The sequence below is a fragment of the Camellia sinensis genome, chromosome 1, assembly GCF_055761805.1.
Source record: "Camellia sinensis isolate YWXY chromosome 1, ASM5576180v1, whole genome shotgun sequence".
NCBI classification, from domain to species: domain Eukaryota; kingdom Viridiplantae; phylum Streptophyta; class Magnoliopsida; order Ericales; family Theaceae; genus Camellia; species Camellia sinensis.
In genome coordinates this window covers 238,143,501-238,167,571 of record NC_138961.1, presented here as the reverse complement: position 1 = coordinate 238,167,571, position 24,071 = coordinate 238,143,501, and the positions used below count along the sequence as shown (strand labels likewise).

At 37.8% G+C, this 24,071-nt stretch overlaps 1 protein-coding gene across 1 annotated transcript; it reads right to left on the bottom strand.

Annotated features, from left to right (window-relative positions):
* Positions 1 to 11,696: 11,696 nt before the first annotated feature.
* Positions 11,697 to 13,285, bottom strand: LOC114276455 (putative F-box protein At3g16210). Its single transcript, XM_028218240.2, has 3 exons — positions 12,394 to 13,285; positions 12,166 to 12,310; positions 11,697 to 11,889 (listed from the first exon to the last, which is right to left on the bottom strand). Exons 1-3 carry the CDS (start codon positions 13,283 to 13,285, stop codon positions 11,697 to 11,699), a joined length of 1,230 nt encoding a protein of 409 aa, XP_028074041.2.
* Positions 13,286 to 24,071: the final 10,786 nt, after the last annotated feature.

Sequence of the window (24,071 nt, the reverse complement as noted above, 5' to 3'; positions counted from 1 at the left end):
CTCAACAGCACACATGAGGTGTTCATGGGGATCAATGTCTACCCCTACCTTGTTCTTACCACTGGCCTCCACTTTATCAAAAGATCGGGTCGCTATATCCGAGCGGAGCCCAGTTGTTGTCGACACGCCAATACCCAGATTTGAGATGGCTTCAGGTTGGCCCTTTTCAGTTGCAGCTTGCTCCAAGATTAAGGAGCCTTTTGGATTGAAACTTCTAGCCTATGATGTGGTCGATGATGGAGCCAAAATTCCAAAGGCTAAGTCTGCCACAGTTCTCTAAAGATCTTCGATCATTCTCATCAACTCAGAAGTGGTGGGCTCACAGGTTTGAGATGATTGGGGTTCAGATGTACCCATCATGCATAAGTCCATGCTTTCTGGGATAAACACCTCAAGCTTGGGTAGATGGACTGGGGTGATGTATATGCTGGGGTCGTAAGGGACGGTCAGTGTATGGATTAGATTGAGATGTGGATGAGGTACTTGGTCATTGGGGTCTAAAGGTGGAGCTATTGTCCGCTTGTCGATGAGATTTGGGACCTCGTGACGAAGGCGGTAGCAACGGTCGGTGCCATGACCGCGCTGCTGATGGTACACACAGTACTTGGAGGGGTTATGTCTGGCTGGGAGTGGGTCAGGCAGAGGTTGAGGATCGAGGGGTTTGAGATACCCTCTTTCCATCAAGACTTTTAGTGCGCTAGTCAGGCTCATATAGAGAGGGGTGAAAGTTCTACCCTGAGCTCGGGCTGGGCCGGCGGTTTGTAGGCTTGGATTGGCAAAAGGGTTGGCTGTGGCGACTGTATTGATTTCTGCGGGTTTGGGAATAGCGCTACTACCAGCATTGGCACTCCCTGAAATCACCCTCCTTGTCGCTTCACTTGTTCTGGACCTGTTGAACGCATTCTCGATCTGAACCCCTAGTTCATGCAAACTTTTGAAAGTGAATAGTGGAGCGACTATCAACTTTTACAACATATCACGCTCGAGGTTTCGCACTATCATCTGCACTTGATCCCTCTCAAAAGGGCGACGATCTATCATTTGTGCTACATTTGCTCTCCATCTCGCAACGAATTCCACAAAAGGCTCTGTTGGGTTCTGGCGAGTTACTTCAAGCTCTTGGATGGTCATTTTAACTTGGGTATTGTAGGAATACTGATCGACAAAGGCCTCAGCCAGTTCTTCCCAGTTTTGCTTCACTATATCCTCCAATTTGGCATACCAAGTGGCTGCTACGCCCGAAAGGATTCTTCCATACAGAGAGAGTTTCTGTGGCTTAGTCAGACCCATCGGCTTCAGGATATCCAAGAAAAGCCGGATATGTACCATAGGATCTCTAGACCCGTCGAAACGGTCAATATGTGGCATTTGAATCTGTCTGGAAACCGTACAGCAGCCTCGGTGTACCCATCCTCAATGTCGGGAATGGAGTTAAGGCCCTGTGCCTTTTTGAATTGCTTTTCAAGGTTTGCGATTTTCACCGCAGTCGGATCGAGGTCACTAGCATCAAGGGGATAAAGCCTCTCATTAGGCTGCACCAGGGGTCTAAAAACTTGGGCTTGAGCCAACCCTACTCGAGGATCTGGACCTTGCAAATCTTCAGCTGGCAAAAGTGGGTCAAAGTTAGGTTGGGGTCCCAAAGCTGGATGTGAGGTAGATGCCCCAGATGGGCGCTGCGTTTCAATACTGGTCTCGGCCTGCATGGCAGTTCCCTGATTTAACGCTGCTATCACGGCCACAAATTCTTCCGAACCCTGTGCCATCACGGTCTGCTGAGTTCGAACAAAGGTGATGTGACTGGCGACTAACGGATCAGATGAACCGGTGAGCCCCGACTGGCCTTTCTTTGCCTTGCCTCAGTGAAAGAACACTAGTTGCCATGAACTGAGTCTCTGACTGGACAAAGTCTATCAGCACTAGTCCAATGTACCCGGGGGATATTGGAACCTTCTGAAGCTATAATTCCAGGACTACCTAGCAAAAGAGAAAACATGCAGCATCTCAGCCCATTTTTTCCAAAACAGATATGAGCGTAGCTGAATGACCGTGATCTCTACCAAATTCTGCCCAAAAATCCGCCTGTAAACTGATACCCTCAGGTAAAACTGATTCCTAGATACTAATGCATGCAGGCCTAATACCCAGACTTGCAAACTGTTACATGCATTCATGTAGGGACACACCCTAAAAGCACATAGCAAGCAAGTGAGAGCCAAAACACCCCTATGTTGGGGTAGGGTTTCCCTGTCCTATTTTGTCAGGAGCTAGGATTTCACTACGCACGCAGTGGTTTCAAACAACCTATGATCGGGTAAGCAACCTGTCCTAATTTGGAATGGTCACTATGGATTCCGATATGCACTAGGTCGAATGGTCAAAAAGGGTGCCCCAGTAAAACCGAGGTTTGTGTTCCCGTCGTGGCAGAGCCCGCAACCGGTCAGCCTTATGGCACGCTTCGCAAAGCGAGCCTCCGGCAAACCGTTCAGGAATAGCATACGGCAAACACAGTGTCCTAGGCGCACCAATGCAAATGCAATGCAAAGAAACACATAAGTGTAATCAAAACAAGATATCATGAGTTCGAGTCAAGTTCTCTAAATCCCCAGCAGAGTCGCTAGAAACTGTAGACATCCTCGAACGTCCTCGGAGGGAAATCCCGTGTTGTTTATTTGGGATCACTACAGTTCAGGACTCAATGTCACGGTCCTGTATCTAATCTCGCAGAGTGCAATGCAAGACCGACGAATCATCAAAAAGTCCAAATCTGGCAAATCGTTTTTTAAAACAGATTTTTTAAAAGAAGTGCCAAACATGGACTGCTTTGCCAGATACAGAGTCGCCACCTAAATATTTTATTTTTGGGAAATTTAAGAAACCCTGACTCGTTGCCTAAGGCCACGTGTCCGTTATCACCAAAGTTTCCTTGGCTCGGGAACTTGGGTACGATTGGGGAAGGTCACTTCGTGAGCACCCCTGCTCGCCCGATCAAAGATCGGCCTCTACTAACCATGATATCGAGTTTTGAAAACATTATGCGTTCTTATTCCGGTTATTAGCCTAGATTTACTATGTGATGCACACAGCATACAAGTATAGACTGGGTCGCCTGAATTGGAACGAAACATCTCATGTTTGTTTTAAAAAACGGTTTGCTACTCGCAAGTAGGCTAAAATGTGGATTTGCCACCCTCAGGTGGGCTTAGGAAACAAGGTGATTTGCCACTATCTAGTGGGCTTAAAACTCACAATTGATGAATTATTCTAATCCAAATAACCCAACCTTCACCCACAGGCATTCAGGCAGGTATATCATATAAGCAAATAGCCTCATGGTAAGCATGCTATCATGGCAGTCACTCACACGCATGCAAGGATGCTAAAGTATAAAACTTACCGAGTACTCTAAGCCAAAACAGAAGCTATGTTAGAAATCCATGCATGATCCTAACTATACAGAAATGCCTAATGCAACACATGAAAAATGCAACTAAGATAGGCTCGGCTATTCTAAACATGGCATATGATGATGCTACAGCTAGCACATATTCAATTTGGAATTTGAAATACAAATGCAGTTAGTATGATGCTCCGAGCCCGGTGCATGCAATACAGATGAATGATGCAAACATGCTATCATACTGTATGCTAATTGAAACATGCCCCAATCTAACCATCATAAGCTGGTAAATAAAAGGGAGAAAGACGTGGGGTTGGAAGACATACATCACACGCACGCACACTTATTACAATTGTGCCCTCGCTCGGAGGGTCCGAAAGAATAATACAGTCCGAATAAATAGTACAGTCCGAATAAATACAAAACCCTAATTAATTAACAAATTTATCTAGAAAAGTAGGTAAATTGGCACGCAAATCCATGGACCGCCTCAGCTCTGTTCCAAATGATGAATGATGCATGCTCAAGTTGCCTTGCGTAGAAATCCATTACGATGCCCCGATTCGCCTCTGTTTGCAATTGTTTTCGGAATATTGCGCAACGCTCCAGAAGGCCGCTGATTTCTGATTTACTGCAATAGAGAGCAACAAAGGGGCATGGTAAAGTATTTCACATATGGATGCATGACTACTCTTCAAGGAGTGTAGTCCTCGATTCTCGTGCCACCAATCACGCATATCGATGCATGATGGCCGAGGAGCCGAATTGCACGACTCAATATGAGATGAATGCACATGAAAACACAACAAGACCTAAACTCCATCATGGGTAATCCGAAGTGTCGGCGACAGGGAATTGAGACACGTTCTGTCACTCGGAGTACGAAATGTCCCTCGTTTCCCGTGCTTGGGCTAACTCCTATCCCAAACACAATGCAAATGAGATGGCATACACAATGCGACTAACACGCAACCTAGTATACGCAATGCTATGAAATGGTATACACAATGCTCCATGTAACATGGCATACACAAAGCTCTAACAGGCAACCTAGCATACGCAATGCTATGAATTGAAAAGGCATACACAATGCATAATGGACTTACACCAAAATAAGTGGACCTCAGCCACACTCACATCAGTGGCCATTAGATGAAAATGAGACAACCGAAATGCGTGCACACATGCACGCATACCGAGGACCGAACCTAAGGCATCAAATGCCACTCTACCAAAGCATGGCAAGGGATGAAAGATGGCCTATGAATATGTAATTTCCAGCACTAAAACATGATGCTAAATGATCTCGAAACATGGAAATATGGCACCCGATGCTTGGAATAAGCCCCGAAACTCAATACTAGGCACATGCATTGAACCACAAGTATACAAAGAAAGCATTATTTGATCATGAAGTCAAAAGACAGAGCCATGGCAGTCCCAAAATAGGCACATTTCTAGTTTAGAGCATGGCCAAAAAGTACTAACATGATAGACTAAAATGGCATGCAAATTCGGCTAGCAAGTATAGTTTACATGGCATGTATATGAAGTGAATGAGAACTCATCAAACCAGCCAAAAACAGTGAATAAAACATGCCAAAATATGCCCAAATAATCACTGAAATGCAGCCAATGCATGCAAAAATGAGGGACTTCTTTGGAGGGCCTTGCAAGGGGTTGTTAAGAACATACAAGATAGACACTTAGCATGACCAAACCAACTCTGGAAATGAGTTATGAAAGCCCTAAAACTCACAAAATTGGCCCTGAAATCAGTCAAGGAAGCATACGATGAAAGGCCCCCTCAAAAGGCCTTGAATGGAATTGTTCTACACATGCACTATAGACATAAAATATGATCAAAGAGGCCCCAGATAGACCTAAGGCAGACCTTAAAACCCACAAAATTGGACCCAAAAAGTGACTTCAAAGCATGCAAAATAGAGCCCCTTTGGAAAGCCAATGATGCTAGTAAAGAAAATGAGGGGTGAGAGGGTCACCCCTCTATGATTTCAAAGCTCAAAACCTCATTAAAGCCATTGAAAATCTCCTGGATTTCAGTGGCTAAGAGGCCAAAACAAGTCCAATGCAAATGCTCTAATGCATAGCCCTAAATATGAAGGAATGAAGCATGCAAGGAAGGAGATGACTCCAAACAGAAAAGTGACCTCAAGAAAACTTAAAGAGGAGGTCAAAATAAGACTTTTTCCAGTTTATAACAAATCTCAAAAAAGTTCACAAGTAAGGCTAAAGTATGATGCAAAAATAGCCCTAAAAGAGAGATAAAGGGTAAGGGAAAGTAGACAACCTCAAACAGAAAAGTGCCCTTAAACAAAGTTGAAGAGGAGCTCAAAATATGACACTTTCTAGTTTATGACAAAGCCCAAAAATACTTTCAAGTGAAGCTAAGTATTGAAGCAAAAAAATGCAAGTTTAAGGGAAATAGGCACTTACCCTTGAAGAGCCGACCTCCAGCAGCTTTTGGACAAAGTTGGTGAGCTTTCAACCTCTGCAAATGACTTCCAAGGTGCTAAAATGGATGATGGAGGTGTGGTTCTAAGGGTTGTAGTGCAAATGGACCAAGAAAATTAGGGTTTTGGAGCTTGGAATAGTGACAATGAAGGAGGGAGGTTATATGCCTTAGCAAATTTTTGTTCAACCCTTAGATATGAAGAGAAGGGTCTCTCTTATAGAGAAGAGAGGTCAAAGCTTCTCTTGGAAGCTTCAAAGATCCTCCATACACATGTATGGAGGATGCACCAAATGCCCCCCAGTTGGCACAGTTGTAAAGTATTCAGAGAGGGCAAAAAGCAAGAAGCAGGCCGGCCAGTTCAAGTGGCCGGCCGGCCACTCCCCCTCGTCGGCCGACCAGGGGTCAAAAGATTCAAGCCCCAAATCTGGTTTTCCATGAAGCCCTTGAAGTTAGCTTTCCAATGCCGCAAACCTTGCATTAAAATTCCTCCTGTGCAAAAAGTTATGCCAGTTTTGGTGAAGCCGTGCAGATTCGGTCCAAACGGACTTCAACCAACCATATCTCCCCCATCCGGACTTGTCCTTAGAATTCTTGAGTGAAAAATGAAGCCCCAGAAGTAAACTTTCCAACGGTGGTGGCTTCATATCTTAATTCCTCTTGTGCAAAGAGTTATGCCCGTTTCGGTGAAGTCGAGCAGATGTTTTCTCTCCTTCTCAGATTCATGCTGAACCACTTTTGACCAAAAACGCTGGTCAGCCATCTGATTTTATGGTTTTCCATATGGCTACATTGAAGCCCCAGAAGTTAGCTTTCCAATGGCGCCAACCTCGCATTAAAATTCCTCCTGTGCAAAGAGTTATGCCCGTTTCAGTGAAGCCGCGCAGATTTGGTCATATCCGGATTCATGCCGAACTTCTCCCAAACTAGTTTTGCTTTCTCTTCTCCTCTTTTTCTTCAACTCCAAACCCCTAGAAAAGGTGTTTTGAAAGATTTTTCAAAGATTTCATCTCTCTTTCGTTCATTTCCACTTTGTCCTTGCTCGGTTTATCGAAAATCGCAACATTTGACAAAATGTGAGCCTCGGAACATCGTAAAAATTTTATTTCAAAAACGTTTTGAAAGAGAGGGTTTTAAGGTCTAAAATCTTTTGATCAAGATTGTTTTGGTCCAAAAAAGGGTACAAAGTTGAGATTTGACTCTCCTCTTGCCGAAGAAATCGACCCTTTGCACTGCACAACTTCCAAAACCATCAGTCGCGTCCAAGTCTTAAAGGCGGTCAAAAATGGGGTGTCTACACTATGATCTTATACGATCCCATACAATCCTACACGATCCCATGCGATCCTACATGATCCTACTTGTAATCCTGTTATAACATCGATCCTACAACGATCTGGATCGTTTTGGCAAAGTAGGATCGTAGGATCGTACAATCTTACGATCCGAATCACGATTTTAACAACCATGGTGGGTATCAGATTATTCCAACCAATTTGCTTCATATGTGGAAAAGTTCACTTAATTCATAACTAAAACAAACATAATATACAGTTCTTATGATAGAATTACTACATAGATATAGATTCACATACACACAATATTCACAATATTCATCAAACTAACTTATTAACCAAATTCTACAGAGATAAACACAATACTCACCTCATCAAATCAAATGCATCAATATTAGCTGTTGAATCCAAAGACCTTCAAAACCCTATAATATTTTTCATAAATCCCAATCAGTATATCAATACCAAAAAAAAAAAAAAAAAAGAAGAAGAAGAAGAAGAAGAAGAAGGAGAAGAAGAAGGAGAAGAAGAAGAAGAAATATCAAAACAACAATAAGTCATTTACAAACATATAAAGCTTTAAAGAGTCAAAACTTTGTAAAAGGCGTATGTGGGGGTAGGAGTAGTGTGACGCAATTGTTCCATGGGTGTATGAGGATGAATAATTCTGTAACAGTATTGTTCTTACAAACGTTCCATGTGTGTAGTTTCTTTATGAATAAATCACGAATATACCTACATTTGAGTGTTAGCCCCCAAAAAATAAAAATTAGAAAATAAAAATTGTAATTAGTTTACAAAATTTGAATCTCATTCCTTTAAGAAAACTAGAAATGAATGTTTGTCACATACTATTTTTCAAGAATTTATTAGGACACCATTATTAGTAGAAATTACCTCCCTAGGACCCTTTCCCCTCCACAAATTAAATGCATATGTTTTGACATAGTTGAAGTTTAGATTTCTATCTAAAAAATGGCCAACCAAACAAGCTTCCCATTTTTTAATGTTTTCCCAAGGTGGGAGATCAACAGCAATGTCAGTATTGCTATCAGGTGGAAAATACCTTAGTTTCACAGCAGATCTCTGATTTGTAGCTACCACCAAGGCCCAGGTCTTCTTCTCCTGCACAACTGGGTTTGCCACTGGGATAGAGTAAAAAGCATCATTACCCTCCCCTTGCTCGCTTTGATTTACTAAGAACCCAGTCTGCTGCCCAACACCTCTTCCACCCCTTCCACCTCGTATCCCCTGTTGCAGACCAGTACGTCCACCCATCTGAGGGAAAACATTTCTCACCCCCAGATCTTCTCGATTACTCAAACTCCTTGCCTTAGGGCTCACTTTATCCTTGCCCACCCTATCCATGCCCATTTGAGGATCTGAAAGCTTCTAAGACGTTATGTCCTCATATACAATCTCCGATTCATCCAGATTGGAAACCATATTCCTAGCCCTAGCTATAATCAAGCTATCAGGTAAATCCCTAAATCGGTTAATAACAACTTCCTCATTACCCTCTTTCTCCACAATATCGGACCATCTCGATTTCCTCCTGAAACAAAGGGGTTAAGTCTTCACGATTCACACCTGAAACATTGGCTTTCACTACGTTGAGTTTCTCTCTAAAAGAACTAGGGTTCGTGACTGTCTTTCCAGATTGACCACAACTGATGGGCACCTTTCATACCCCCGAAACCCTGATCAAACAGCTTCGGAGAGTATGATTTCACAAACCCTGTAGTACATCCATCAAGAACCCCCACAACCTCATTAGACACCTTCATGAACTCCGATCCCTTTTTTACTTTCAGTACATCTACTTCGCCTCTAGAAGAATCGACCACACGAGTATTAAGAGAATCAGCCATAATCAATGAGAGATCGATGAAACCCTAGAAACGAGATGTTTCTAGAGAGAAGGCAGATATTCTCCCTCTAACCCATATAACTTTTTTTGTTTCATTTCAACTTTCCGTTTGGCAAGCAAGGTTAGGGCTAAAATAGCCACAAAAGACAAAATAGGCTATTTTAGCCACAACAAACAAAATATCACATCCAACCCATAATCATTACACTCTTCTCTCACAAAAAAAAAAAGTCAAAAAAGCCAAAAAGCCAAAAAGCCAAAAAACCCTTCCCAAACCAAGCTTTTTAGCCCAGGCTAAAATAGCCAAAAAAGCCAAAAAGCCAATCCACTTCCCAAACGGAGGCAACTGAGTCAATAGCTTCCCACCATTGTGTTCAACTTGAAGAGGCTTTTGCTTCTTGGAGCTCTTGATGTCGATTTGGGTTTGGGTTTGGGGTTTGATAGAGAGAGAGGGAGAGAGAGGGAGGATTTGGAGAGTATTTTCTATGTTAATGTTCTTTTAAGAGATGATGAAGGCAGAGAGAGAATGAGAGATAGTGTGGCAGAGAGCTATCAAACAAAAGGCAAAAATTATTCTTCACTCTGTGTGTGCACCAGGGTGTTGGACGATGAAACCCAGATTTGTTTTTTAGATTCATATTGGCTCCGCTTGGGAAGGAAACACAGGCCTTGTTTGGTTTGTGTTTCTCAAAAAATTTTGAGAAAAATTCTCTACAAATAAGTTTTTAAAAGTAGTCACAATTTGTTTTTTGTTTTTTTTCCTCCTCCTCATCCTCCTCCTCCTCCTCCTCATCCTTCTCCTTCTTCTAAAATAGTCACAAAAAAATAAAATAAATTTTTTAATCTAATAAGATAAAATATCATATTCAATCTATAATCATTACATTTTTTTCTCACAAAAAACTCAAAAAAATCAAAAATTCTTCTCAAACGAAACTTTTTAGCCCTAGGCTAAAATAGTCAAAAAACCAAAAAATCAACCCACTTCCCAAACGAACCCATTGGGGTTGAAGAGTTGGGATTTTTGAATTTTTTTGGTGTTTGGCGCTTGAAATTTTTTATTTTCGCATTATTTTTGTTTTTGGTCGTATCTTTCATAACAGCAATTGCGTGTCGTGAAAATTGCAATATTTCAAACAGTTTGCTTTTCGTGTGTCATGGAAGGTGTAATTTTTAACGGTTGATTTTTTGTGCGCCGTGAAATATTCAATATTTTTAGCAACTGGTATACCCGTGTCATATGTAGTTGATGTATTAACGCCATGTCATATGTACGTTATAGAAAATTTTATTATTTTACGACTAATATTGCAAGCCGTAAAAAAATAATCGTTATTAGCATTCACGACCTACGCAATAAACACGTCGTCGTTGGGAAATTATTTACGACATGCAAAAAAAGTAAATCGTAAAAGTGAGAAACCACGGCTTGCATTTACTGTATGTCATTAATGTGAAGCCATAAGAAACCAGTTTTGTTGTAGTGAAAATTTTGCTTTGATCTCCCTATTAGGATTAGGGGTGCAACTTGGGCGGGCTCAACCCGAGCCCAGCCCGAATTTTTTTAGGGCTTGGATAAAATATTTTCAAATTCGGTACGAGCTTGGATAAAAATTCAGAAACCCAAATTAAATTTGGGCGGGCTTGGGCAAAAATGTCAAACAACCCGAGCAACCCAAAGCCCAAATTATACATATACAAATATATAAAAATATTAAATATACATATAAATTATTAGCCATTACATGATAGTAAAGTAATTTATATTATTAAATCATATTGAATATATATTATTTATACAAATAATATAAAATCTTACTTTTTTTCTTTTTATTTTTACTCATAAATTGTAAGGATTACTATAGTGGCATCTCTCTTACATTACATAAATTATTTGTTTTGATGATATTAATGATTTTCTAAAAAAAAAAAATTGTAAATAGAGTCAAAATTTAATAATTTAATAATGTAGTTGCAAAAAAAAAAAAAAAAAAAACTGAAATTCATTTACAATTCGAGCAACTCGGGCAATTCGGATTTAACTCGGGTCTAGCTTGGGCAGGTCTCAGCGCAACTTGGGCTGAGCTTGGATAACCTTCCAACCCGACCGAACCTGCCCGAGTTGCACCCCTAGTTAGGATCAAACACACCAGAAAATATATCTCACATACACAGAGAACACAAAATTTACGTGGTTCGGCCCAATGCCTACATCCACGGACATAAATGAGAATTTTCACTAAAACGGAGCAAAATACAAAACAAAGGAGAAGATAAAACTTTCACTCAACTCACAGCTCTCTCTCAAATTTCTAATACAAATCACCCTCTCCCTCTCGTCTTTATTTATACACACACAGAAAGAGAGAGAGAGGAGACAAACCCACATAGTTTTCTACATTCTTTAACGATGAGGGTGAGTGTCAACAATGCCAACAACGTGAAGGGAAAAGAGAAGCTTGCAAATATGCCCAGCATAGACTTTCACTTCCAGTGGAGGTCTTCCTACGCCATCTTTGTATGACTCTCTACATGCATGCATAGGGGTTGGAGCAACACTCCCGAATGTCGTGAATATAGAGAACAAAGTCTTGGATCGAAAAGCCAGTGCAATCCGAGTTGAATTTTGTCCATAAGACTAAATGAACTAAATTTTCCAAATTAGGTTGGATGCCACTGAATATCAGAGAGTTCCTTGCTAGCCATAAATTCCAACATACGCATGGGAACAGAGCCAACCAAATGATTTTCTTCAGATTTCTGAACCGAAATCTTGACCACCAAGAGAAAAACGACTCCAAAGAATGAGGACAAATCCAATCCATACCCCACACACTCCAAAGAATGAAACATGCTTAAGGTTGAAAACAAAAGAAATTATTCAAAAAGAAAGTTCTCAAATGAGTAGTTTATTCTCTTATTTTTCTCATTTCTCTTGTCTTTGGCTAATTTAAAATTCAATTACATCCTAATTTAAAAATCCAAATACATCCTAAGTATCATCAGAGCTAGAATCAGTGAAATCATAATCTGTTTGATTATCCCGCCTCATGTCATGGAGAACATCCAACTTAAGAGGAAGTGTAGTCTATGAATGATCCAATTCCTCGTCTCTTCTCTGAACAGAAACCAGGCTCCCATGGTAAATAAAAGCCTGAAAAGCCACAGTTCCAGCTCCTTCATCTCAAGGGTAATAGGGTCTGCTAAGACCAAATTCCCATCCACAACTTGAATGAGGATTTCACCATTCTTCCAAAATCCAAATGGAATTGCTCCTACAAAAGGTCCAGTTATTAATTCTCTTGTCCAACATTCTTCTTTCCATACCCAAATGTTGAAAACGTTTGGTGTGTCCAACTTCTTGGATAACATTGTATCCAAGCAAGACAGCCTTTGTAGACCCCAAAATAATGTTCGACGAGATTAGTTCCTGGGTGAGGGCAACCTAGCTCTGGTATCCCTTGGAATGGCAATGGTCTAGTATGTTCATCCTGCTCCAATATCTTCTGAAACACCTCATAGCCCATATGAAATGAGAGTTTCATAGAATGCCCATTTTTGTCATATGCACACCAGTAGTAAATTCCATCCATGTAAGTGTAGAACTCAAAAGAAGAAAACACAAAACATTCAAGAAAAAAACCCTTGAAATCTCTCCAAGAATCATCACGCAACGAATATATAGCAATATGTTTAAGGTAACATGTTGGAGGAGTAAAATTATACGGATCATCAAGGGTGCTATCCCAGTACATCCTAATCGAAACCACTTTATAATCATCAGTGAAAGGATCCATCCCAAACCCAAAAGCATTATTCTCGAGTTCCATTCTTGGAGGAATGGTTTCGGGGTATGTTTGTCTTGGAAGAGCTCTGAATTCTCTGTTTGCCGAATTCCACAACGCTATAGAAACGGCATTGATTAGGAGACAAAAAATGCCTTTACAAGGACCCATAACTCGTGCTTCAACATTCAACTTTAGACCGAGATATTCAAATACTGGAACTGTAAGGGTTTTATCCCTACACACAGCAAAGGTATATTTTTTGTCATTGTAATCAACGTTGTGAACCAAGAGGCAACCATTTTCCTCCTTGTTACTGTTAGTGAGATACTTGGCTATGAAACTGGGATTTGTAATGAGAGAGGACCAAAATTTGAAGACGCACTTAAATCGCAACAAAGATTTGACAGGCAATTTTACAAGAATCCCAACCATCACATCTTCATGTATGTAATGACTCACCATTTCTTTTGTTTTTTCTTTTTTCAACAAAGATGTTTGGCAAAGTTGGATACCTCAATCAAAGCCAACGAATTTGCGCACCATTTTCTTCAATACGTAAATGAAAGTGGTCGGTTATAAGAATTATAATGAATGAACGCAAAAATGATTTTTTTTTTTAATTTTATAATACTCGAGCAATTACAACCAATAGCAATAAAAATAAAAGAAAACAAGAATCCTGAAAAGCCCAATCAATAATATATAATAGACACACCACCTTTACACCATTTAGACACTCATAAAGTCTAGAGAGAGGGATTAAAACAAGGTACTAAATTATTTAAAAATTAAATTTTCAGTAGTAGTTGCCAAAATATCCTTTTTTAATCCTAAAAGGAATATATATAAATAATTTTATTTCTTTTTATTTTTCTTCTCAAATTCAAAATTTAAAATTTTAATGTAGCATATGAATAAATTTTTGGAGGTGAATCCCCTTCAATCCTTAATCTCGATTAAAGGGCACTGTTTAAACTCGTAGGCAGGAACGGACCATAGAAGAGATAGTGAGGGGCCATGGCCCTCTGCTCACTTAAACATATTGTTATTAATATTTACAAATAGCCTGTAATTTTCATTTTATACTTATTTGGCCCTTCCCCATGGAACATCTATGAACTCTTTTCCTATCTCAAATCAAAAAACTTTGTTTGTTCTTTTCCTTTATTCATTAGTTGGACTTAGAATATTAATCTATGATCAAATATCTTTTTATATTAAAATATGGTTTACATTTATTTTATCCAGAGCACTTTATCTCCCTATCGTTTAAATATAGCTAGAAAACTTCCATGTAATTTTGAATTAAAGTGTTACCGTTAAGTTTTTCATCCAAATTAACAAAATGTGTATTTTTATACACACCATTTTTTAGAGTGAGTTTGGATTTCTGAAAAAAATAAAGTGAAATTAATAGAATAAAAAGACAACTTTACCCTAATTTTCTCCTAAGATTTTATAAGATAAAAGACATACAATATTTTCATAATAGTTTCACAAAAAAAATTTGACAAAGAGCAATTTCGCTCTGACACAGAGAAATTTTGTTCCAACATAGAGAAATTTCATCGAGGGACCTTATCTAATAAAAAAAATATTGAATCTCTCCTACTACCCAAAGTTGGATAGGGATTTTTACTAATTTTCCCAAATTGGATTAGTATGTTAATTAAAATAAAATAAATTAAAATATAATTAATGATTGATCTAGAATATAGAATATAATTAAGAATTTATTTATAATATAATTAAATAAAAATATAAAAATAAATAAGTATTAAGAATTGATCTAAAATATGATTAAAATAAAATTAGATTAACATGTTAGAAATGACAATAAATAATTAATTGTGATATAAAATATAATTAAATTAAAATTAGATTAAAAATTTAGAAATTACAATAAATAATTAAATATAGGATTAATTGTGATAAAAAATATAATTAAATTAAAATAATAAATAAATAAATATGTAATTATTGTGATTTAATTGAATTAATGTTAGACATTATAAATTATATGTATGAGAGAAGAGAGAGAAAGAAAATAACAAAAAAGTATAAGATTTGAGGGTATTATAATCATTTCACATCTATTATTAACAATGTTAATAGTTGTACTTTAGTCCAAAATCACATGGAGCCTTTTTGATTATATTTGAACCACAATGGGTTAAAGCACTTTGGCTCAAACCATAAAGGAGATAAAATGAAGGGATTTTTATTGATAAGTCCAATTTGGAAGTGTTTTAACCCAAGAAGTCCATGAAAGAATTTTTTAACCCATTTAGTCCTATGTATATATAGTTTTATTCCATAAAGTCCATTTTCTTGATTTACACTATTTTCTTGGACACTTATGCCCTTATATTTAATTTTGATACCCTTATAAATATTTTTTCAACGATTAGCAATTTAATGATGTGAACATTCATATTTTAAAATTCACATTTGTAGGAATGTAAATTGGCCCATGGATGGCCCGAAACCCGCTCGCAAGCCAGGGCGGGCCCGGCCCGTTGACAATGTGAATATTCACATTGATATGTTAAAATTCACATTAATAGGAGTGTAAAATTGGCCCCCGTCCCGTGGCGGCGCGAAACCCGCCCGCGGCCCATGGGTGGCCCGGGATGGGCCCGGTCCGGCCCGTTGACAATGTAAATATTCACATTGACATGTTAACATTCACATTGATAAGAGTATAAAATTGGGCCGCGGCCCATGGGCGGCCAAAAGCCCGCCCGCAGCCCGAGGCTGGCCCGACCCGTTGACAATGTGAATATTCACATTGACATGTTAATATTCACATTGATAGGAGTGTAAAATTAGCCCGCGCCTCGTAGCTGCCCGAAACCCGATAACGGCCCGTGGGCGGGCCTGGCCCGGCCTGTTGACAATGTGAATGTTCACATTGACATGTTAACATTCACATTGATAAGAGAATAAAACTAGACAGCAACCCAGGGCGGGCGTGACTCGGCCCGGCCCGGCCCGTTGACAATGTGAATATTCACATTGACATGTTAACATTCACATTAATAGGAGTGTAAAATTGGCCCCTGTCCCGTGGCGGTGCGAAACCCGCCCGCGGCCCATGGACGGCCCGGGGCGGGCCCGATCCGGCCCGTTGACAATGTGAATATTCACATTGACATGTTAACATTTACATTGATAAGAGTATAAAATTGGCCCACGGCCCATGGATGACCAAAAGCCCGCTTGCTGCCCGGGGCAGGCCCGGCCCGTTGACAATGTGAATATTCACATTGACATGTTAACATTCACATTGATAAGAGTGTAAAATTGGCCCGCAGCCCGTGGGCGGCCCGAAGCCCCACCGCAGCCCGAGGCGGGCTTGGCCCGACCCGTGACAATGTGAATATTCACATTGACATGTTAACATGCACATTGATAGGAGTGTAAAATTAGCCTGCGCCCCGTGGCTGCCCGAAACCCGTCCATGGCCCGTGGGAGGCCCGAGGCGGGCCCAGCCCGGCCTGTTGACAATGTGAATATTCACATTGACATGTTAACATTCACATTGATAAGAGTGTACAATTGGCCCGTGACCCGTGGGCAGTCCGAAGCCCGACGTCGGGCCAGGGCGGGCCCGGCTCGTTGGCAATGTGAATATTCACATTGACATGTTAACATTCACATTGATAGGAGTGTAAAGTTGGCCCGCAGCCCGTGGACGGCCCGAAGCCCGATCGCAGCCCGAGGCGGGCTTGGCCCGACCCGTGACAATGTGAATATTCACATTGACATGTTAACATTAACATTGATAGGAGTGTAAAACTTGTCCGCTGCCCGAAGCTCGCCCGCGGCCCGGGGTAGGCCCAGACCCAAACCCGGGCTAGGCCCAAACCCAAACCCGGGCCATCCTGGGCCGCCCATGGGACGCGAGTCAATTTTACACTCTTATCAATGTGAATGTTAACATGTCAATGTGAATATTCACATTGTCAACAGGTCGGGCCGGACTCGCCTTGGGCCGCCCACGGGCCGTGGGCGTGTTTCGGCCAGCCACGGGGCACGGGCTAATGTTACACTCTTATCAATGTGAATGTTAACATCTCAATGTGAATATTCACATTGTCAACGGGCCGGGCCCGCGTCGACCCGGGGCTAGGCTTCAGGCTGCCCACGGGTCACGGGCTAATTTTACACTCTTATCAATGTTAATGTTAATATGTCAATGTGAATATTCACATTGTCAACGAGCCAAGCCGGGCCGGGCCCGCCCTGGGCAGCAGGCGGGCCACAGGCCGCCCACGGGCCACGGGCCAATTTTACACTCCTATCAATGTGAATGTTAATATGTCAATGTGAATATTCACATTGTCAACGGGCCGGACCAGGCTCGCCCCGGGCCGCCCTTGGGACGCGAGTCAAATTTACACTCTTATCAATGTGAATGTTAATATGTCAATGTGAATATTCACATTGTCAACAGGCTGGGTCAGGCCCGCCCCGGGCCGCCCACGGGCCGTGGGCTAGTTTCGAGCAGCCACGGGGCGCGGGCTAATTTTATACTCTTATCAATGTGAATGTTAACATGTCAATGTGAATATTTGCATTATCAACGGGTCGGGCCGGGCCCGCCCAGGGCAGCCCACGAGCCGCAGGCGGGTTTCGGGCCGGCCACAGGCCGCGGGCTAATTTTACACTCCTATCAATGTGAATCTTAACTTGTCAATGTGAATATTCACATTGTCAACAAACTGGGCCGGACCCGCCCTGACCCCGTCCCGGGACCGTGCTTCTGGCTGCCCACGGGTCATGGGCCAATTTTACACTCTTGTCAATGTTAATGTTAATGTTAATATGTCAATGTGAATATTCATATTGTAAACGGGCTGGCCCGGGCCCGCCCCGGGCGACGGGCTGGTTTCGGGCCGCCCACGGGCCGCAGGCCAATTTTACACCCCTATCAATGTGAATGTTAACTTGCCAATGTGAATATTCATATTATCAACGGGCCGGGTTGGGCCTATTTTTTTGGCTTGTGGGCCGGCCCGGTCTGACTCGAATTTTTCCGGGCACCCACGAGGATCGACATGAGCCGGGCCCCTACACATTGACGATATAAACATTTATATTGACGGTGTGAACATTCACATTAAGAGTATTTTGGTAATTATGTCACCCATATGACTTATTGAAACATAAGAAAATAATGTGAACTAAATGGAACATAAGTAGATGAAAAGGGTATTTTGGTCTTCTTATCTCAAATTGGACCTAATGGAATAGTCAAAAAGAATATGGATTGGATGGAATAAAACTCTTAGAAAATGGATTTATCAAAAAAGCTTAAACTGAATTTTACCCTTAAAATATCTTGTAATCAATCAATTTATCTTAATTGATTATATATTTCTTTATTCTAGTTAATGGACAACGTGGAGTTAATTATATATTTTTAAAATTCATTGTTAGGGAAAGGCTATAATATACCTCCTGAAAGAAAAAATACTTTTGTAATTTTACTACATTGGTTCGTGACAAAATCAGAATGATTCATAACTTTTCTCACTATAATAGTTTGTAACATTTTAAAATTTATATATAACGACAATGGTTTATAATTAAGATTCATTTATTTATGATGTGGCCTTAATATAATCACAATTGTTCGTAACTAATGTCACAAAAAATTTTATTTATTTTATTTATTATTTTTACAATAAGAGATGCGAGTGTGTACCATAATCTTTTCATTGTTATTACTATGTTCTTATATTATTGAGTATTTCTCTAGTATTTCTTATTGAGTATTTCATTTTTGAGTATTTCTTGTTTTTGTTTTAAAATTTACATTATTCACTACTACATTGAATCTTTTATTTTTCATCAATTTTGTCTGGAGCATTACTGCACCACTACTGTAAATCCATACCCCTATTTAATGACCCACTGCCCTCAAAAGTCTAGTTTCGGCCCTGTCCGTATTGTAACAACTCAAAAATTTAAGTTGTTCTTTAAATTTTATATTAGTATTATTTAATAAATGATTTCAAAAAAATAATTTTTACTTTATATTATTATTCAATATTACTTTCTAAGTATTATGGTATTTTTATTATATTTTTTCCTAGATTAAAATATACTGAAATACAATATTTTGTGTACAACAAATTTGCGTGCCCCCAAACTGTCTTGCAGCCCACGCCTTCCTAACTCTATATATATAGATGTGCAAATCAGTTGAGCCTCATCATCTTTTCCGAAACTCTCGAACTCTCTCTCTCCCTCCTCACTAGTGTTTTGTTTTATATATAAAACTTTGAATTTAGTTAGGAGTATTTAGTGGGTCGCAGTGAACGAAAGATAAAAGTTGGAATTAACAGTAAGGTGAGGTATATTACATCTTGAGTCATTATAATATATTTTACGTATGTTTTGAGTTACCATAATTTATTTTACGCAATTTATATTTTATAAATTATATTAATATTTCAATTACGTTGATTATTTTCTGAACCCTATTTGCTAAAACTAAAACTCATGGATATGTTTGTTTAAATTTTAATAATTATTTGACAATGATTTCATAAGCAATTATTTTCTGTAAGTACCACCACGAGAATCTCACGCCTTGGGGGACTTAAGTAAACCACTGGCTTCTGATTGGTCACCTTGTGGCCTTTTGTTTGTCATTGATCTATTGACCTCTGTTCTGTACGGAGCAAAGTGCTGTGCGGAGCTACGTGCTACACTATTATAGGATCCACCTCTAGAATCCATACAAGCCACCTCTTGAATCCTTACCTCTGTATTATTATGAATCCATTAACCTCTGTTCTATTCTGCACTATAATTATGGTTATATATTTTAGTATAATATCATATGATTTCTGAAACGGATTTTTGTTATAACATGAGCAACTTATATACTCTAATAGAAAGATATTCCATTTTATCTATTTTAAGCCTAAAGCTTATCCATGGTAATTATGCTCTGAGTATAATATTCTCACTTAGCCATGTGTTTATAGGTGTTTATCAATTTTCAAGAAACAATGCAATTCAGACATAGCTTTTGGAGAGTCTTAGACGCGGGGCAGCGAAATAGACGCACATAGCATTTTTACAGTATTTATAATTCTATTCTTCATATATAAATATCGATTTTTTTGGTCAATACATTTTGTTATAAAAATAGAAACTCCGATGATTATTTTGGTACCCTCACTTAAATATTATTTCCACTCGCGTTTATTTATTTGTTCAAGGATTGGCCGTAAGTAACTTCAGTTACTGGCTATCACGATACTTAACCCTTGGATATGGGGAGCGGGCCGTGACAAGTGGTATTAAAGCCAGATTTTAAAATTATTTTTATCAAAGCATTGGAGCATAAGACACATGCATAAACAGGATAGGGGAAACGTTGAGCTAGATTACAGGTTGTATTTAAATTAAATATTTGTATAGCAACAATCGCGGTATATATAATTATGGTATTTCATTAAATTTTGTAATTAAGATGAGTTATTTATTACTTTATATATAATTTTATATATCTTTCATGTATATGCTGAATAATTTGAAGGGGAAAAAAATTACAAAAAAAAGAAAAAACAAATTCCGTATTATATGTTCCGTAGCATTTGAAAAAAAAAAAAAATCATTTGACTTTTTAGAAGTGGGCTCAAATTTATAATCTTTCAAAATTTATAAATTAAAAATTATAAAAATACGGATTTTGAAACTATTTCCCATCAATAGAAAGTTCACGGATAAAAGCTATGGAAGTTCATCTCAAATTGCTTCAACTCTTGCATATGATTCTGTCATTTCATTTCCAGTCGCTTGTTTAATTGTGTTCTCATTTTATTTTATTTTTATTTTTGGAAACAAGACCAATGAAAAGTTTTTAAAGCCACTCATTGTTTCTCATTTTGGCCCAAAAAGTTTTAACAAATAAACAGTGAGTTATTTTTGGTAAAAAAATTTTGAGGTAATATTTTATATCAGATTAATCATCAAATATATATTTATCAGAGCGTGCAGTGGATAGCCTACACATATTACAAATTTCGAGGATGAAATTTTTAAAAGGAGGGAAGATTATAACAATCCGAAAATTTAAGTTGTCCTTTAAATTTTATATTAGTATTATTTAATAAGTGATTTCAAAAAAATAATTTTTACTTTATATTATTATTCAATATTACTTTCTGAGTATTATGGTATTTTCATTATATTTTTCTATATTTTTTCCTAGATTAAAATACACTTAAATACAATATTTTATGTACAACAAACTTCCATGCCCCCAAGCTGTCTTGCAGCCCACGCCTTCCTCACTATATATATATATATATATATATATATGGATGTGCAAATCAGTTGAGCCTCATCATCTTTTCCGATACTCACTCCCCCTCTCTCTCTCTCTCTCTCTCTCTCTCTCTCTCTCTCTCTCTCTCTCTCTCTCTCTCTCTCTCTAGTGTTTTTATATATAAAACTTTGAGTTTAGCTTGAAATATGTAGTGGGTCACAGTGAACGAAAGGTAAAATTTGAAATCAACATTAATGTAAGTTATATTATACATTGAGTCACCATAATATATTTTACATATGTTTTGAGTTGTCATAATTTATTTTACGCAATTTATATTTTATGAATTATATTAATATTTCAATTACGTTGATTATTTTCTGAACCCTATTTGCTTAAACTGAAATTTATGGATATGTTTGTTTAAATTTTAATAATTATTTGACAATGATTTCATAAGCAATTATTTTTTGTAAGTACCACCACGAGAGTCTCACGCCTTGGGGGACTTAAGTAAACCATTGGCTTCTGATTGGTCACCTTGTAGCCTTCTGTTTGTCATTGATCTATTGACCTTTGTTCTGTGCAGAGCAAAGTACTGTGTGGAGCTAAATGCTACAGTATTATTGGAGCCACCTCTTGAATCTGTACATCTATATTGTCATAAATCTATTGACTTATGTTCTGTTCTGCACCGTGATTATGGTTATGTATTTTAATGTAATATCATATGATTTCTGAAATAATTTTTTATTATAATATGAGCAACTTATCTACTCTAATAGAAAAGTATTCTATCTTATCAATTTTAAGCCTAAAGCTTATCCATAGTAATTATGCTCTGAGTATAATATTCTCACTCTGCTATGTGCTTATAGTTGTTTATCAATTTTCATGAAACAATGCAATTCAAACATAGCTTTTGGAGAGTCTTAAATGCGGGGCAGTGGAATAAACACACATAGTATTTTTATAGTATTTATAATTTTATTCTTCATATGTAAATATCGACCTTTTTGGTCAATACATTTTGTTATAAAAATAGAAGCTCCGATGATTATTTTGGTACCTTCACTTAAATATTATTTCTACTCGCGTTTATTTATTTGTTCAAGAATTGGCCGTAGGTAACTTCAGTTACTAGCCATCACGATGCTTAACTCTTGGGTACGAGGAGCGGATCATGACACGTATGGTCCATTACGTGTACCATTTTAATGATTTGAAACGTTTATTTTATCGGACAGTTTCTGTATATTAATCATAAAAAAAAAAAAAACAAAATAGGTTGATATGATAATTATAATCTATTCAATTTGTTGCGTTCGTCACTAAAAAAATGGACGACAATTGCATTTTTAAAAATAGATTATTCATATTTTTAGTGACAAACGTGATAAATTAAATATGTTATAATTGTCGAATTGACCTAATTTTTATGTGATTGATATATACAAAGTGTTCGACAAAATGAATAATTTCAAATTATCAAAACAAGACCTATAATGAATCTCATGATTCCGAACAATGCTCTCCAGCCTAAATTAACAACTAGGCTCCAGGTGCTAAACTTTTTAAGTAAAATTATTTCTCATTCAAGTACTTGAAAGAAACATAAAAAAAAAAATTAATAAAAAAAGTATCCATTTCAGCTTAATGCATCCATTTCTACGAAAGGTAAATCAAAAGAACTTTGCTACAAAAAATATTAATTACTTTTTTTCAAGTAAAGTAATAAATTTTATAATTTTTTTTACGCATAGTTTTCTTGAACTAGAACAATTAAACAAAACAAAAATGATTTATGTACACAATTTTCTCCCATGAATTCTCTTTGAATGGATTTTTAACTGATAAAAAAATGACTTAGTACTGATCAAAAATCTACTCGGGAGATTTAGAGAAAAAAGTTGTATGGATATAACATACATATATATATATATATATAGAGAGAGAGAGAGATGGCTTATAGTCTGTGGCGGAGCCAGAAAAGAGTAATGCTAGAGACCCCAAATATTCTACCAAAAGTTTTACCAAATGTCTGTGGGTCCCACACCCATGTGAGACATTTGGTAAAACTTTTGATAGAATTTTTGGGACCTCTAGCATTTTTGGCCAGAAAATTAAATTAGAAGGGGTACTTATTAATTACAATAATTTTTATAAAAATATTTCACGCAAGTTTTTACGATTGATTTCAAGAAATATCAAAAAAAAAAAAATCCTGAATGACACTACAACAAAACTAACTATTCACGGCTTCAACTTTACGGCATATATTAAATACATGTCGTAATTAGTGCATTTTATGGCATTTTTTTTTTGCAAGCCTTAATGGTTTTTCAATAACGACATACATACCATGTAAGTTGTTAATTCATATATTTATGGCATACATAAGTATGCCGTAAAAAATGTATATTTGCACGACTTAAAAAATATATCATAAAATATTTGCACTTAAGATGACTTTATTTCATGTTGTAAAATATTATAACTTTATACGGCATGCATTAATATGTTGTGAAAAAAAAAAAAAATTCAATTCGATTTGTTTTATGACATGCAAAGGCATGCCGTAAAAAATTCATATTTTCACAGCATACAAAAATATGTCGTAAAATCTTTTTACTTAAAACGACATGCATTTCATGTCGTAAAATATTATAACTTCACACAGCATGCATTAGCATGTCGTGAAAACTTTTATTAAAAAAATTTCAATCCATTTTTTTTTATTTAAAAAAACCAACAATTTCCAACCAAGCTTACCTTAAATTTTCCTAATTAAGGACAACATAAAAAATAATTTATACACTATTTTATAATTTAGTGTCTTCTTTTAAGGGATAATTGAACCAGTGGAATTTTGGGGAAAAAAATTATGTATTCATGAAAAAATTTACAATTTTAATTATTAATATTTATATTGCTTCTCACTAATTTGTATTTATT